Genomic DNA, 18582 nt, shown 5'->3' on the forward strand with positions numbered 1-18582 from the left:
GTCTTCTGTGTCTCTTTTTATACGTTATACTTTATCTACATACCACTGTTTGAGCCTTTACCGCGGTAAATGTGGGTTGTATAACAACATCCAATTAACAAGGCAGGTTCAGTAACCCAAATGTTTATTACAAAATAAAATCACATTTTTTCATTCAAAAGCATAAAATCTGTGTATTTCTGAGACTTCTGTATTTTTTTCTACATTTCATCTACATGCCACTGTTTGAGTTTTTACCGTGGTAAAAGTGGATGACAACAGTAAATTAACAAGGTATGTTGAATAACCCAAATGTTCAATGCACCACAAAGTCTGTGTATTTCTGATACTGGTCTTTTTTTCTCTGCTTCAATCTTTCCATTGACATGCCACCGTTTATGTCTTTACCGTGGTAAAAGTGGATGACAACATTAAATTAACAGGGTATGTTGAATTACCCTAATGTTCAATGCACTACAAAATCAATGTATTTCTGATACTGGTCTTTTTTTGTCTGCTTGAATCTCTCCATCTACATGCCTCCGTTTATGCCTTTACCGTGGTAAATATGGATGACAACCTTAAATTAAGAAGGTATGTTGAATAACACAAATGTTCAATGCAATGCAAAATCTCAATGCATTTAATTTCAATGCACCACAAAATCTGTGTATTTCTGATACTGGCCTTCTGTGTCTATTTCTATATTTCATTTAAATGCCTCTGTTTATGTCTTTACCGTGGTAAATGTGAGTAAGTTACTAACATTAACTGAACAAGGTAATTTCAGTAAAAAAAACCCCAAACATTCACTATAGTATAAACCAATAATTTTTCTAATTTGTATACACCATGTTCAGTTGCACCTGAACATTCTATTATTGTTATTATGACATCATGTTTTGGAACACAGTTGTGTTGTAATCTTTACTCTGTTTTAGCCACGTTGCCATGGTAATGGACATTAACATTAACAAGGTAAGTGCAGTAAACAAAAAATGTATTACGATATAAAATCGCTATTTTTTTCGTTATATACCATAAAATCAGTGCATTTCTGATACTGGTCTTCTTGTGTCTCTTTTTATACTTTATACTTTATCTACATACCACTGTTTGAGCCTTTACCGCGGTAAATGTGGGTTGTTTAACAACATCCAACTAACAAGGCAGGTTCAGTAACCCAAATGTTTATTACAAAATAAAATCAATTTTTTTTCATTCAGAAGCATAAAATCTGTGTATTTCTAAGACTTCTTTTTTTTTTCTTCTACATTTCATCCTCATGCCACTGTTTGAGTTTTTACCGTGGTAAAAGTGGATGCCAACATTAAATTAACAAGGTATGTTGAATAACCGAATTGTTCATTGCAATACAAAGTTTCAATGCATTTAATTTCAATGCACTACAAAATCTGTGTATTTCTGATACTGGTCTTCTGTGTCTCTTTGTATGTTTCATCCACATGCCACTATTTGAGTTTTTACCGTGGTAAAAGTGGATGACAACCTTACATTAACAAGGTATGTTGATTAACCCTAATGTTCAATGCAATGCAAAGTCTCAATGCATTTAATTTCAATGCACTACAAAATCAATGTATTTCTGATACTCGTCTTCTGTGACTCTTTATATATTTCATCCTCATTCCACTGTTTATTTTTTTTCCCCGTGGTAAAAGTAGATGACAACATTAAATTAAGAAAGTATGTTGAATAACCCAATTGTTCAATGCAATGCAAAGTCTCAATGCATTTAATTTCAATGCACCACAAAATCTGTGTATTTCTGATACTGATTTTTTTTTTCTGCTTGAATCTCTCCATCTTCATGCCACTGTTTGAGTTTTTACCGTGGTAAAAGTGGATGACAAAATTAAATTAACAAGGTATGTTGAATAACCCAATTGTTCAATGCAATGCAAAGTCTCAATGCATTTAATTTTGATGCACTACGAAATCAATGTATTTCTGATACTCGTCTTCTGTGACTCTTTTTATATTTCCTCCTCATGCCACTGTTTGAGTTTTTACCGTGGTAAAAGTGGATGCCAACGTTGAATTAACAAGGTATGTTGAATAACCCAATTGTTCAATGCAATGCAAAGTCTCAATGCATTTAATTTCAATGCACCACAAAATCTGTGTATTTCTGATAGTGGTCTTCTGTGTCTCTTTCTATATTTCATCTACATGCCACTGTTTGAGTTTTTACCGTGGTAAAAGTGGATGACAACAATAAATTAACAAGGTATGTTGAATAACCCAATTGTTCAATGCAATGCAAAATCTCAATGCATTTCATTTCAATACACCGCAAAATCAGTGTACCTCTGATACTGGCCTTCTGTGTCTCTTTTTGTATTTCATTTAGATGCATCTGTTTATGTCTTTACCGTGGTAAATGTGAGTAAGTTACTAACATTAACTGAACAAGGTAATTTCAGAAAAAAACCCCAAACATTCACTATAGTATAAACCAATATTTTTTCTGATTTGTATACACCATGTTCAGTTGCACCTGAACATTCTATTATTGTAATTATGACATCATGTTTTGGAACACAGTTGTGTTGTAATCTTTACTCTGTTTTAGCCACGTTGCCATGGTAATGGACATTAACATTAACAAGGTAAGTGCAGTAAACAAAAAATGTATTACGATATAAAATCGCTATTTTTTTTGTTATATACCATAAAATCTGTGTATTTCTGATACTGTTTTTTTTTTCTCTGCTTGAATCTCTCCATCTACATGCCACCATTTATGTCTTTACCATGGTAAAAGTGGATGCCAACGTTGAATTAACAAGGTATGTTGAATAACCCAATTGTTCAATGCAATACAAAGTTTCAATGCATTTAATTTCAATGCACTACAAAATCTGTGTATTTCTGATACTGGTCTTCTGTGTCTCTTTTTATATTTCATCTACATGACAATGTTTGAGTTTTTACTGTGGCAAAAGTGGATGACAACATTAAATTAACAAGGTATGTTGAATAACCCTAATGTTCAATGCAATGCAAAGTCTCAATGCATTTAATTTCAATGCACTACAAAATCAATGTATTTCTGATACTCGTCTTCTGTGACTCTTTATATATTACATCCTCATGCCACTGTTTATTTTTTTTCCCCGTGGTAAAAGTGGATGACAACATTAAAATAAGAAGGTATGTTGAATAACACAAATGTTCAATGCAATGCAAAGTCTCAATGCATTTAATTTCAATGCACCACAAAATCTGTGTATTTCTGATACTGGTCTTTTTTTCTCTGCTTCAATCCCTCCACCTACATGCCACCGTTTCAGTTTTTACCGTGGTAAAAGTGGTGAAGTCATGCTGTGTAGTTGGAGTGGCAGGGAATACAAGCAGCTCAGTCTTTGTCAGGTTGAGCTGTAGGTGGTACTCTTGCATTCATGCCGAGATGTCCGCCAGGCAACCCGAGATCCGAGTAGCTACCGTTGGATCGTCTGGATGAAAAGAGAGGTAGAGCTGTGTGTCATCGGCGTAGCAGTGGTAGGAGAAGCCGTGAGCCTGTATGATGGGGCCTAGTGATGTAGTGTAAATGGAGAAGAGGAGGGGTCCAAGAACCAATCCCTGAGGAACCCCAGTGACCAGTTGATGTGCTGTGGATACTTCTCCTCCCCAGGCCACCCTAAAAAACCTACCAGTGAGATAGGATTCGAACCAACGAAGTGGGATCCCAGAGATGCCCAGTGATGAGAGGGTAGACAGCAGGATCTGATGATTCACAGTGTCAAAAGCAGCGGATAGATCCAGCAGAATGAGAACTGATGATTTGGATTCAGCTCTTGTAGTCCGCAGGGCTTCCGTGACTGAGAGCCGCGCAGTCTCAGTTGAATGGCCGCACCTGAAACCTGATTGGTTATGGTCCAGTTTGTTGTTTTGCGAAAGAAACAGTGATACCTGGTTGAAAACCACTCTTTCAAGTGTTTTCGCTATGAATGGAAGAAGAGAGACTGGCCTGTAGTTATCAATAAGGGAAGTGTTTAAAGTGGGTTTTTTGAGCAGTGGGGTTACCCGAGCCTGCTTAAATGCTGTGGGGAAGGTGCCTGTGAGGAGAGATGTGTTGATGATGTGCGTGAGTGCCAGCAAGACTGTGGGGGAGATTGCTTGCAGAAGATGAGGTATGGGGTCTAGCGGATATGTTGTTGGATGGCTGGAGAGGAGAAGTTTGGATACTTCTGCCTCAGTGAGGAGCAGAAGGAGAAAGTGGAGGAATCGTAGTCGAGTCGATGTGGTTGGTTGAAGGTTGTGCGTTGGGGGCTGAGAACTGGCTACTGATCGCTTTTGTTTTGTTTGTAAAAAATGTGGCAAAATCGTCAGGTGATATTGAAGTGGTGGGAGGTGGTGGAGGGGGATAGAGCAGGAAGTTAAATGACGTGAAGAGCCACTTTCTCTCCGCTGCCCTGAGTTTGACCCGATGCTCACGGAGAACATCAAACAACCAGGGGCTAGAGGAGGCAGTCCGTGCTGGCCTGGAGGAGAGAGGGCAGATGTCATCTAGACAGGAGGTTAGAGTACTGAACAAGGTATCTGTAGCTGCATTCACATCCAAAGAAGAGAAATGGGTAGGTGAGGGAAGGGAGGAGGACACAGCAGAGGAGAGATGGGAGGGAGAAAGGGAACAAAGGTTACGTCGGAAAGTAACCGGTATAGGGGTTGGTTGCACAGAGATAGGAAAATGCAGTTTAAATGTAAGAAGGAAATGGTCAGAGATGTGAAGCGGTTGTACTGAAATGGTGTCTGCAGTACAACTGCGTGTGTAAATTAAATCAAGCTGGTTGCCTGATTTGTGGGTGCTTGTCGTGATAAGGCGTTTGAGGTCATATGAAGCTAGAAGTGAATGGAAGTGCGTAGCGTAAGGTTTGTCAAAATGAATGTTGAAGTCCCCGAAGAGTAGGAGTGGAGTGCCTTCGTCTGTAAAAGATGACAATAATCCAGCCAGCTCCTCTAGGAAGGTGTCTAGAATATGTCCAGGGGGGCGGTAGATTACCACTATGTGGAATTTTGTCGGAGTAGTGACTGTGATAGCATGAAATTCAAAAGAGATGTAATGACATACAAGTGAGTGGGTTGAATATTTCCAATTGTTTGGAATGAGCAGACCAGTGCCCCCACCCCTGCCAACCTGACGAGGTGTGTGTGAGAAAGAGTGATTGTAGGCTAGAGCTGCTGGGGTTGCTGAGTCTTCTGGGACGAATCCAGGTCTCCGTCAATCCCAGAATGTTGAGTGAAGAATGTAAAGAAAAAGCAGAAATGAAGTCAGCTTTGTTGACAGCTGACTGGCAATTCCACAGACCAACAGAGAAAGATAGGGGTTTAGTAGAGGATGTAGGGACAGAGCGTAGGTTAGTAGGAGTGCATTGTCGTCTGCGTGTGTTGTTAGGGCGAGGTCGAGAGACAACCGGAATGAGTTGGAGACACATGATAGAGGTAGAAAAGAGGAAGTGAAGATGTGTAAGAGAATGAAGGAAAATGTACTTAAGTGCGTTGCTCAGTTAAAGTCGCGCAGGAAAAGTCGTATGTCTTTACTCTCGTAGTCTTCACACGAGGAGACTGAACGCAGCGCTGGGCCTTCGCTGGCGCGAACAAAGTGCATGCAGTGGAAACAGCGGAAAGCTAGTTCTAATTTGCCCAGGCAGTAGCCAATCAGGAGGTCGATCAGGAAAACGAAACTAACGCCTTCACACTTAAGTGCTCTTAATAGCTCGGAGGCAAACAATTTACAACCATTTAAAGTACAGTACAACTAAACTACACACTACAAATAAGTAGGGAAACGCAAATATTCTCTCCAAACAGAGAGAAATAATTTGAACAACACACAGCAATAGGTATAATAGACTTACGCGCTGGTGTCCGTCTCTTCTAGCCTGAAATCGCTTCTCTCTCTGCTTGAATCTCTCCATCCACATGCCACTGTTTGAGTTTTTACCGTGGTAAAAGTGGATGACAACAATAAATTAACAAGGTATGTTGAATAACACAAATGTTCAATGCAATGCAAAGTCTCAATGCATTTAATTTCAATGCACCACAAAATCTGTGTATTTCTGATACTGGTCTTCTGTGTCTCTTTGTATGTTTCATCCACATGCCACTGTTTGAGTTTTTACCGTGGTAAAAGTGGAAGCTGTAATGGAAATTATTCTAATTGATTACATTTAATGTTTATTGTTTACTTGTAACACTGAATTAAATTAACTTCACTATTAAACTAACTTCACTTAAAGATAGATTGAGCAACACATACATATATTCGTAACATCACGGTACTAGGCACGAACACAAATGCGCAATTAGTGACCTGGAATGTTAGAGGTATGGAAAACATACACTGTGTGCGTGACAGAGGTTAAACCCATGTTAAACAACCTCATGCGGGTACAGGATGCCCTATCTGTGCTAGGTACGGGAGATAAACTAGAGAAAAACCAGACACAGTAAGCACGAGATGGGTGACGTGACTTTGAACTATTTCAATTGGTTCGAGGTGGATTTGAGCGACCTTGGAATGTATACTTTTGCCTATAAAACCTCTAACCTGTGAGCTCACTGTTATCTCTTTGCTCACAGACTCCACTGTGTGTAAACCAGATCATTCTCTTTGTTCCTCTGCGCGGAGAAATAAAGGCGAGACAAAGACAAATTTGCTGGACTCTTTATTTTTCAGTCTTCACATAATTTTGAGTTGAAAATTCCATGACAATCTTGGCGACGAGGATGGGATCCGACAGCTGATCGTCCGGGACTTGAAAGGCGTTGGTAGGCTGATCACCCTAAGCCCACAAAGGGTCTTAGCCCTGTACCCCTAAACGGTTTCAGGGAAGAGGGAACTGACGTCTGAGGGCCCAGTGGACCGTCACTGCTGGATTCCTTAAAAGAACCAGGAAAACGCGTGCTGAAAACGGTGAGACTGATTTTGAGACACAAGTTTGTCTTTGTCTTAAAAAAAAAAATTATTAAAAGGTATATATAAATAAATAAATTTTCTTTCATCTTGGTCTGACAAAAACAACGAGCGGTTTGATATTCCTAGATTCACGAACGCATGGCCGAGCCGCCCTATAGGTTTCACGGGTTAGTGAAAAAGGTATTGTCTGCGAGTGAGCAGGACAGAAGGGCGTAAGGGACTCTGTACGAGTAAGTACAGGAGTATAAAAGACTCTGCGCGAGTTTAGAGCAGAGCCACACGGCAGTGACGACTGAGTGTGAGGAAAGAGGACGCGTCCCAGGTACAGGTAAAGTCTCGGATTGCAAGTATGGGGTCTAGTAATGTCAAACCTGAAATCGATCTAGACGATTTGAACAGCCCAATTTATGTTGACATGAGAAAGAAATATGGACAGAGAATTATGGAAGTGATACCGATTTGGATCGAAGATCATGATTTTCCAAAGAGGGGCACGTTTAGTGTGACGACTCTAAACAGGGTGAAGGAAAGTTTGGAAAGGCGTGAAAGTAAACTTAGGGATAAGAAAAAGTTGAAAAACAAACAAAAAGATCTGTTTCAGAAACATAGACAATATCTGAACTATTGGCTAGAAGAGGCAGAACGCCGAGAAAAACGGCAAGCCCTGAAAGAACTGCCTCATAAAAATGTAGAGTCAGAAGCAAAGGAAGTTAAAGGAACAGAGTATACTGCTCAGAAATCTTCTTCTCTCTATCCCTCTCTAGAAAAGCAGTGCGCCGAGGTGGACTTTGATCTTGACTCCTGGCCTTACCCCTACCAGCAAATGCCCCAGCGCTGGCTGGCGCCACCACCGCATCGCCACCACCACAACCGCGTCTTACTACCCTGCTGCGACGACACCCGTGGGCTTATGGAAAGGAGGACAGTTGCCCGCCTCTCTTACCGCTCCAACGGCACCTGCACCATCTCAGCCTTCTACATCCAGCGACGGAGTTCGAAAGATGAGATACTCCGTGACCGGCGCGAGAACCAGATCCAGATCGCTTGAAAGACTGGCACTAGAACCGGACTGCGTGGATGAGAACGACGGTGAGGGAAACGCGACATCTTTCCCCATGATTCAAGTGGCTGGCCCACAAGGAACCACGATGGTTTTGACCATGGACTGAGACAGACTTGAGGCAGGTTATGACAAATCTGCCAAACCCCAGAGACTCGGGAGAAAAGTTTGCAGGGGAACTGGATGCGTTCTGTCAAGAATTCAGCCCAACGATGCTCGAACTCAAACGTCTGCTGATGATCAAGATGGGGCCGACGGACTGGCACAAGATCCGACCAGATTTCCCCCAGGTGGACACGCGGAGAGTTCGAGCGGAGTGGGGACACGTTGAGAACGAGCCATACAGGTCAGCAGTGAAAGCTCTGGGCGAACGATTCAAGGCCCATTTTCCTGTTAGGATTAACACCGACAAGATCAACTACTGCACACAAAGAAGGGACGAGTCAGTTGACGACTATTTTGTGCGACTGTATGAGACTTTCAACACTTACAGTGGAATGCCAGAGCCGGACATTAGAGGGGAAATTCCACAGATATGGGAAGCTCATTTACGCAGCCGCTTCCTGAATGGACTGAAACCCGAAATAACGACTATCGTCAAGCAAACCTGCATCGATTGGGAAGACGAGAAACTGGAGAGGATTCGAAAACATGCGTTGCATGCTGAAAAGATGTTGGCGGAGAAAAGCGCGAGAAAGGCTGAAAAGGAGCTCCAGCTGGCAAACCTGACAATGTACAGAGGAGCGAATTATCGAGGCCGAGGGCCGGGGAGAGGAAGAGGGCAAAGACTGTCTCAAGTTGATCCGGATGTTTGTTTTTATTGCAAAGAGCCCGGACATTGGAAAAATGAGTGCCCGCTTTTGAATAGACACACGGCGGCTGCTGCGGCAAAGTCTAAACCGAAAGCAGATTGACAGCAGAGTGCGAGAAAGGAGGGGGGAGTTGAGAGCAAAGTCTACGGCGACCACACTTCAGTAACAGATAAGTTTGACACACACACACCCACATCTGACACTGCGAATTGCAATGAAGAAATGCTTGCTGCGAATTGCAATGAAGAAATGCTTGCTGCGAATTGCAATGAAGAAACGCTTGCTGTCATACACGATTGCATTGCTAGATTAGAAAATGAGAAATCATTCAGACAAAGAGAATTAGGCACATATACTCATTTGAATGACTTAGCATATCAACAAATGCCAGAGGTTAGCTTATGGATAGACGGAGTTGAAAGGGTGTTTTTAGCTGATTCGGGGGCCACGAGTTCAGTATTAAGGATAAATGAGTTTGTCTCTGTCCCCAAATTGAGTGGAAATTTTGCATGGGCGATTTCTGCATCTGGTCATACTGTTAAAGAGAATTTTACAGTCCCTCTGAGGTGTAAGGATGAGAATGGTGCAAGTTTCAAACACAGTTTCCTCCTCTCACAGCACTGTCCCAAAAATCTGCTGGGGAGAGATTTGTTGTGCAAACTAGGTATTTCTCTAATATCTGGTCCAGAAGGTATCAAAGCAGTTCAGTGCCAAATTCAAACTCTGACTGCAATCCAACATACACCACTATACGTTTATCAATGGAAATTGCAAGATGATAAATTATGCGAAAATCTTGTCAATGCTGCTAAAGATAGAGTTTCGCCTGATTCTGATTTTATACCATTCTCGGACTTACATTGCTCAGCACATGTGTCTCTGGCTAGAGACGAGTTGTTTGAACAGAAATGGTTTCCGCGTATTGAGACATTGCAATTGAATTGGTTAATTTGGACAGAAAATAAATGTGCTGCTGCTGTTGCATTAAACGATGAACAGCAGATGTTTTTTGATGTTGTGGATTCTTTTCCCCATGTGTCGTTGTCGAAAGGGAGCGACAATCGCTGGGAAGACATTGGTCCCTTTGTAAAGACGTGTATCTTTCATGAAAATTGGTTGCGGACTGCTGAGAAATATCCTTTGAAAAAGGAAGCTATTGAGGGAATCAAACCAGTTTTTGAAGCATTGAAAAAGGCTGGAGTGATTGTGGAATGTGAGAACTCTCCTGTGCGTACACCCATTTTTCCTGTCAAAAAGATAAGAGACACAGACCAGCCAGTTGAGTGGAGGTTTGTGCAAGACTTGCAGGCTGTAAATGATGCAGTTCAGACACAGGCTCCTATTGTCCCCAACCCGTACACACTCCTATCACAAATACCAGGTGATGCTGAATGGTTTTCGGTTGTTGATCTTTCCAATGCTTTCTTTTCTGTGCCGGTTCATAAAGACAGCCAATTTTGGTTTGCTTTCAATTTTAATGGCAAACCTTACACCTTTACTCGACTTTGTCAAGGATTCAAAAATTTGCCTGTGTTGTTCGACGAGGCACTGAAGAGAAGTTTGGAAACATTACAATTGACACCAGGGTCAGCTTTAATTCAATATGTCGACGATCTCTTAATAACAGCCAGAGATGAAGAAACTTGTACACAGGACACTGTAAAGCTGTTGAAACATTTGGCTGCTGAAGGCCACAAGGTCAGTTTGTCAAAGTTGCAGTTTGCAAAAAGGGAGGTGACGTTTCTAGGTCACATTATCAACAAGCAGGGAAAATCTCTAACACAAAAGAGAATAGAGGCAATTCAAAAGATTCCAAAGCCTCTGACAAAAAAACAGCTCATGTCATTTTTGGGAATGTGTTCGTATTGTAGAACATTTATTCCCAACTATGCCATTGAAGAGTCACCTTTGAGCGCTTTGGCTCACGGAAAAAGGTTGCAGCCACATGACAAGCTGACCTGGACTCCTGAAGCAGAGAAAGCATTTGAAAGGTTGAAAATGTTGTTACAAACATCCCCAAGTCTGGGACTTCCAGACCCTGAGAGAAATTTTGTACAAACAGTTGATGAGAAAAATGGTTTCATGTCTTCTGTTCTGTTTCAGGATCACGGGGGAAAGCTGAGACCGGTGGCGTATTTTTCAAGTAAGCTCGACCCTGTGGCAGCAGGTCTACCAAATTGTCTGAGAGCTGTAGCAGCAGCAGAAAAAGCTATTTTAGCTTCAAGGGAAATTGTGGGGTATTCTGATGTAACACTACTAGTGCCACACGCTGTCTCTATGATCCTGTTGGAACAGAAAACATCTCATTTGTCAACAGCCAGATGGCTCAGATATAATACCATTCTATTGGAAATGCCAAACATCACAGTGAAACGGTGTACAGTGTTGAATCCTGCCACACTGCTCCCAACCGAGCAGGATGGCGAGGAACATAATTGTATCGCTGCATTGGAACAGGTGTGCACACCGCGACCAGATTTAAAAGAAACCCCCCTTGACAATGCAGATTTGGTTTTATTTGTTGATGGTTCAGCGTCTCGAGACCCAGAAACCGGTAAAAACAGAGTAGGTTACGCAGTAACCACCGCGCATGCGACATTAGCAAGTGGAGCGCTCCCCGCGCATTGCTCTGCGCAAGCGGCCGAATTAGTAGCATTAACAGAGGCCTGTAAAATCGCAGAAGGAAAAACAGTCACCATCTACACAGATTCTCGTTATGCTTTTTCGACCTGTCATGACTTTTCGGCTCTATGGCGATGTAGGAAATTTCTAAAATCCGATGGTAAACCCATCCAAAATCATGATAAAATAGCAGCCTTGCTAGAAGCGATTTTGCTTCCAAGGTCGATTGCTATTTGCAAGTGCGTCGCGCATTCCAAGTTTAACGATTTTGTATCATTAGGAAACAAACGCGCAGATATCGCTGCGAAGAACGCAACAAAGGGAACAGAACCTTCTCTTACATGTGTAACTGTTAACAATGACGAACTAACATTCCCTTCTAGTTCTCTTGCAGCTATGCAGGGTTTCGCAACACCAGAAGAGAAAAAACAATGGGTGAAGGCCGAGTGCAAGCTGAAAGACAACGTTTGGCTGAGCACCGAAGACAAACCTTGTTTGCCAAAACACTTTTTCCCACACTATGCCAAATTAGTGCACGGGTTAGATCACATAAGCAAAATGGGAATGTTTGACATGATCAATCAATATTGGTTTACAAAAGGATTTACTTCCTTTGCAGAAAAATATTGTCAATCTTGTATGATCTGTGCCACAAATAATGTAGGAAGAGGACAACAGGTCCCTTTGGCAGCGCATCCACCACCAAGTCAACCTTTTGATCATATAATGTTCGATTTCATTGAACTGACACCATGTGGAGGTAAGAAATTCTGCCTTGTTCTGGTTGATATGTTCTCAAAGTGGGTGGAAGTCTTCCCCACATCTAAGCAAAATGCTGGGGCTGTTGCAAAGGCACTAGTGTCTGAGATCGTCCCAAGATGGGGAATACCAAAAAAGATTAGTAGTGATAATGGCACACCTTTTTGCTAATGAGGCAATCGATCAGGTTGGGAAATTCTTGGGAATCGACATACGTAAACATACCTCCTATCACCCAGCGTCCGGGGGTAGTGTTGAAAGAGAAAATGGAATTTTGAAAAATAAACTGGCAAAGTGTTGTGAGCAAACAGGTCTGTCTTGGGTCAAAGCACTTCCCATTGTGTTGATGTATATGAGAATGAGAAAAAGAGCAAAGTCTAACCTCAGCCCATTTGAAATCTTGTTTGGCAGGCCTCCATCGCTTGGAGTGGGACCGGAACCCCGACCATTGCCCTCTACTGCTCTGTGTGAAGATGACATGTTGAACTATTGTAAAAATCTGTCTTCGACTCTCTCTCAGATCTCTCAACAGGTCAAGGACGCTCTACCTAAACCAGCAGAGGGATTTCTGCATGACATCAGACCTGGTGATTTTGTGGTGGTCAAGGATTTCAGAAGGAAACATTGGAAATCAAGGAGGTGGAACGGCCCGTTCCAGGTCCTGCTGATAACGCACACTGCGGTTAAGGTGGCTGAGAGGGCTACGTGGATACACGCCAGCCACTGCAAGAAGGTCCCACCACCACCAGAGGAGACCCAACCCAATAAACAGTGATTGACCCGCTGCCCCCGTGCCAGGGGGACGTCTGACTGACAAAGGTAAACAAACACACAGTGGTGTATGGGAGCTGAACACGCAGCAACATCACTGTGTGGGAGTGATCTGATGTCAGTACAGGCCAACGGATGCCGAAAAGAAAAAGGATTTTTCCCATCACCATAGAAGAGCAAGGGCTCTCTGGATCAGACGCTTCGTGGTGGCACACCAGATACCCGTTCACCCCGATTCTATATCGCTGCTATAAGAGGAAAATAGGAAACGACGTATGTAAAGTAGTTAGACAAATAGTTGAACAAGATAGTGCAGTGTTAGCTGTCATTACCACAATTGGCTGGAGAGCATCACATTTGTATGAAGGACAGACTGCTGCGTTCCTGTATAGTAAACCAAATATAAGACCTCAATTAGATAGACAAACAGAGCAAATTTGTTTCTTCCCTACAAAAATACCAGGTGTCACGTGGCAGTATCTGACAAGATGGTATCCTCTAAATTGAGAAGGAAGATAGACAAGTTCAAAAAAACTATACGACTTGTACCCAAACCTCTTGACCCTAATCATAAGTATGACGCTGGTCGTCCTCTCATTTGCACTATTCATCATGATATACATGGAGAAACAACGTGAACATCATGTCACTGAATGTGACGATCTGATCAATCAAACTCTCCTCCGGCAAGTCAGAGCGGTCAAGACAGGAGATGAGCACTGGTTAGACCACCCGAATCCGCCACATCCGTATGCTAACAATATGTGGTGGAGGCTGCTTAACTTCACTGCTAAAACGAATGACTTGACTGACTGCTACGTGTGTGCACAACTCCTCACAGCATAACCGAGGGGATTGGTGGGCCTATCAAGACCCAGATAAGGATCTGATCAAGCACATAACAGCAATATCAGTGGCAGCAGCAGGGCTACCCGAACACAGTGACTTCTGGATCATGGAGAATTCAACTGAGTGGACAAAGATTAGAACCCTGAAGAGGGTGGCAGGCCGCATTGCTATAGTGAAAGACATACCATCTAACCTGACCTGTTATCGAAATGACGGGGGACAAGACTCCATGGGAGAAATACCCATCAATCACTGCAATGAGATGTACAACTCACTCCTGATCACTCAAGAAGCCGGTCACAAATGCATGGGGTGCTTGTTGAATACCATCATTGGGGTAGGACTTCTGCCACAATGTCACATCAGCCGACGTTATCTCACGGTAGCAAACCCCAACGATCGGGTGAGATGCAAACAAGATTGCTCAGAAGTCCACATTCCTGACAACGATGGTACCAGTGTGGTGGAGGAATGGTACTGGCTGTGTGGACATGTCGTGTATGCTTCACTGCCCGTCGGTGGACAGGCACATGTGCTATGGTACAGTTATATGGAGGAGCTATCGCGGTAAGAGCACCAGAACAACTTCACACGAAGAAGCCAGGACATCGCCTCACTAAGGCCAAGAGAGAAATTGAAAAAAGGGTGACTTCACTGCGTGACCGAGTCAAGATATCAAGCCTTGGACGGAACAACCCTGTCCCGAAAGAACATCGACTATGGAACGGAGCTGAGAAATTCTTCCAGGCTTTGATCCCGTCTCTTGGGGTAGCTTTCCTCCAAAATGAAGTGGAAGTGACACGGTATGAACTAATCAGCTTCATGAATACCACAAAGGTAATGATGGAGGGGATCAAGGAGGAACTGAGAGGCCTGAGACTGACAGCGTTGCAGAATCGACTTGTGTTGGATCAACTTACAGCCATTTCCGGAGGCGTGTGTGCTGTTGTAGGAACTGCATGTTGTACCTATATTCCTGACAATGATGCTGATGGTCATATGATAGATTTGGGTATTCAGAATATCACCAATGCTGTAAACAGGCTAAAGGCTAGGGAGATTAGTGCTGATGATGATGTGTGGGGATGGAATTGGTTCAAGGGATTATGGCAAAAAGCTGAGTATATTGGTTTGCTTGCCATTTCAGCACTATTTGTGTTTGTCCTGTTACTATGTATATGGCCTTGTGTGATGAGCATGGTAAAAAGAGCAGTGAATTCGACTATGAGAGCTTCGGTCACCCACCAAATGATAACGTTTAATCACTGGGGGAGTAAGGTAGAGGATAAATCCAGAAAGGTGTTGAATATTGTTGATTGTGATGATTATGATGATTCAAGTGATGATGAAGAGTAAACTAATGATTAAAGGGGTCTCGAGTAGATAATTTCACAAGATAACACCATTTAAAAGGGAAATTCTACATTTTAATTAACGTTTTCTTTTATAAAGTCAAGAGATGATTTCCTCAGATTGAGTTTATATAATCTCCAATTAATCATATGTTAAGAGTTTATTATGTTTTCAAACCCTTATTGTGTGATGGTGTGTTCTGAATCCATGTGAATTTACACACTTGATGTTATCGTTAAGGGATTTTATTTTATTATATTCTCATTTGACAGGTGATCAAGAATGATCAAAAGGGAGGAGTGTAATGGAAATTATTCTAATTGATTACATTTAATGTTTATTGTTTACTTGTAACACTGAATTAAATTAACTTCACTATTAAACTAACTTCACTTAAAGATAGATTGAGCAACACATACATATATTCGTAACATCACGGTACTAGGCACGAACACAAATGCGCAATTAGTGACCTGGAATGTTAGAGGTATGGAAAACATACACTGTGTGCGTGGCAGAGGTTAAACCCATGTTAAACAACCTCATGTGGGTACAGGATGCCCTATTTGTGCTAGGTACGGGAGATAAACTAGAGAAAAACCAGACACAGTAAGCACGAGATGGGTGACGTGACTTTGAACTATTTCAATTGGTTCGAGGTGGATTTGAGCGACCTTGGAATGTATACTTTTGCCTATAAAACCTCTAACCTGTGAGCTCACTGTTATCTCTTTGCTCACAGACTCCACTGTGTGTAAACCAGATCATTCTCTTTGTTCCTCTGCGCGGAGAAATAAAGGCGAGACAAAGACAAATTTGCTGGACTCTTTATTTTTCAGTCTTCACATAATTTTGAGTTGAAAATTCCATGACAATCTCAACGTTGAATTAACAAGGTATGTTGAATAACCCAATTGTTCAATGCAATGCAAAGTCTCAATGCATTTAATTTCAATGCACCACAAAATCTGTGTATTTCTGATACTGTTTTTTTTTTCTCTGCTTGAATCTCTCCATCTACATGCCACCGTTTATGTCTTTACCGTGGTAAATGTTGATGACAACATTAAATTAACAAGGTATGTTGAATAACACAAATGTTAAATGCAATGCAAAGTCTCAATGCATTTAATTTCAATGCACCACAAAATCTGTGTATTTCTGATACTGGTCTTTTTTTCTCTGCTTCAATCTCTCCAACTACATGCCACCGTTTATGTCTTTACCGTGGTAAATGTGGATGACAACATTAAACTAAGAACGTATGTTGAATAACACACATGTTCAATGGGGTAGGACTCCATACGCTCATTAAGACATAAAGTCTCAATGCATTTAATTTCAATGCACCACAAAATCTGTGTATTTCTGATACTGGTCTTCTGTGACTCTTTATATATTTCATCTACATGTCACTGTTTGAGTTTTTACCATGGTAAAAGTGGATGACAACATTAAATTAAGAAGGTATGTTGAATAACCCAATTGTTCAAAGCAATGCAAAGTCTCAATGCATTTAATTTCAATGCACTACAAAATCAGTGTATTTCTAATACTGGTCTTCTGTGTCTTTGTTTATTTAAACGGGAGTTTTTATCGCCTTTAGCTGAAATGGAGTGATCAACGTGGTCGCTTTGCGATACTGATACCCTGTTCTCCGAACTACTAAGCAAATGAAATCAAATAAGGTCCACCACATCCACTCTCCTGTAAATGGACAGTGAAAAGGTTTGTCGGTCTGACATAGAGTGTCAGTAATGTACAACGACCACGTTAAACAGTCCATTTCCGGCTAAAGGCGATAAAAAACACCCAATGACATGAACAAAGAAACGCCGTTCAGAGCGATCACGTGTCAAACAAACTAAAAGTAAATCATTTATTTATTTATTTATTTATTTTTTCCCCGGTGCAGTTTGCATTCAAGCGGTTGGACTGACAAACAAGACTGGCAACCTCTCAAGTCGAAGAGAAGGGCCCGAGTTGCAAAGGAACGTGCAGCTCTAAAGAGGTCGCTGTAGAGAAAGAGAAGGTCTGTCTATCGCTCCCTGGAGGAGAAAGCAAGAATGACGACGTTGAGCTGTCCTCCGTCACACCGACGAAGCAGAAAGGCGGCACAGAGAAGACAAACATCGCTGACGCTGCGAGCCACACTGAGTGCAAGTAAACGCAAGTCTATTTCTCAACGATATCAAATTAATCAGGCACCTTTATTTACATTTCAACCATATCCTGTCAAAGCACTCAACGCTATACAATTCGGAGCACAGAGTGTCAGTAATGTACAACGACCACGATGAACACTCCATTTCCAGCTAAAGGCGATCAAAACACCCATCGACATGAACAAAGAAACGTCGTTCGAAGCGATCACCTGGCAAACAAACTAAAACTTCTAAAAGTTCCTTTACACAAACAAAATTAAATAAAACCTTTGACACCTGTTTAGAAATCGTAAAAACTAAATAAATCAATAAAAAACACCCACTGACATGAATAAAGAAACACCGTTCGGAGTGATCACGTGTCAAACAAACTAAAAGTTAAAAAAAAAAAAAAAAAAAACTACAACAAGTAAAATGAAATAAAAACGGAATCAAATATTAAACAATGCAAACATAGACCAATTGAGTTCAACGAATCATTGATCCTGAAGACATGGATCAGCATGTTCAGGTCCTTTGATTAGGGTCAGAGCTGAAATTTACAGGAGAGTGGATGTGGTGGATCTTATTTGAGGATTCCTGACCTTAGGAAAAAAGGCAAATACGGATTTTGTAGTCAGGCACCCCGAGAGGAAACAAATGGGGGCCTAATGTCGAAGGACTTAAAGCGGCCGTGCCTAGGATTTCTTTAAACGAATAAATAATTAGCTCTTCGGTTGATTCTTGAATTTCTTAAATCATTTATTTATTTTTTTATTTTTTTATTTATTTATTTTTTTTCCGGTGCAGTTTGCATTCAAGCGGTTGGACTGACAAACAAGACTGGCAACCTCTCAAGTCGAAGAGAAGGGCCCGAGTTGCAAAGGAACGTGCAGCTCTAATGAGGTCGCTGTAGAGAGAGAGAAGGTCTGTCTATCGCTCCCTGGAGGAGAAAGCAAGAATGACGATGTTGAGCTGTCCTCCGTCACACCGACGAAGCAGAAAGGCGGCACAGAGAAGGGCAAAGCAAAGCAGCAGCAAATGTAAAAGGGTAAAGGAGCGAGCAAAACAGTCGGCCCCTGGAGAAGAGCGCCGCTGACTGGTGAAGGAAAAGCAAAGCTTACAGCACCTGGTATTCCCAGGCGGTCTCCCATCCAAGTACTAACCAGGCCCGCCCCTGCTTAGCTTCCGAGATCGAGCGTGCTTTTTTTTTTTTATTATCATAAGTATCAAATTATTACAACTCATTAACACAGTATGACATAGCCATCCATACAATACATAAAC

At 41.8% G+C, this 18582-nt stretch overlaps 1 protein-coding gene across 1 annotated transcript; it reads left to right on the plus strand.

The window, feature by feature from the left end:
- The first annotated feature begins 8761 nt into the window (after nt 1–8761).
- On the plus strand, nt 8762–12357 carry LOC122335028 (protein NYNRIN-like). The gene is made up of 2 exons (XM_043232810.1): nt 8762–10342; nt 10607–12357. Exons 1-2 carry the CDS (start codon nt 9020–9022, stop codon nt 12347–12349), a joined length of 3066 nt encoding a protein of 1021 aa, XP_043088745.1. The 5' UTR covers nt 8762–9019; the 3' UTR covers nt 12350–12357.
- The last annotated feature ends 6225 nt before the right edge of the window (nt 12358–18582 follow it).

Source organism: Puntigrus tetrazona, unplaced genomic scaffold, assembly GCF_018831695.1.
Source record: "Puntigrus tetrazona isolate hp1 unplaced genomic scaffold, ASM1883169v1 S000000693, whole genome shotgun sequence".
NCBI lineage: Eukaryota > Metazoa > Chordata > Actinopteri > Cypriniformes > Cyprinidae > Puntigrus > Puntigrus tetrazona.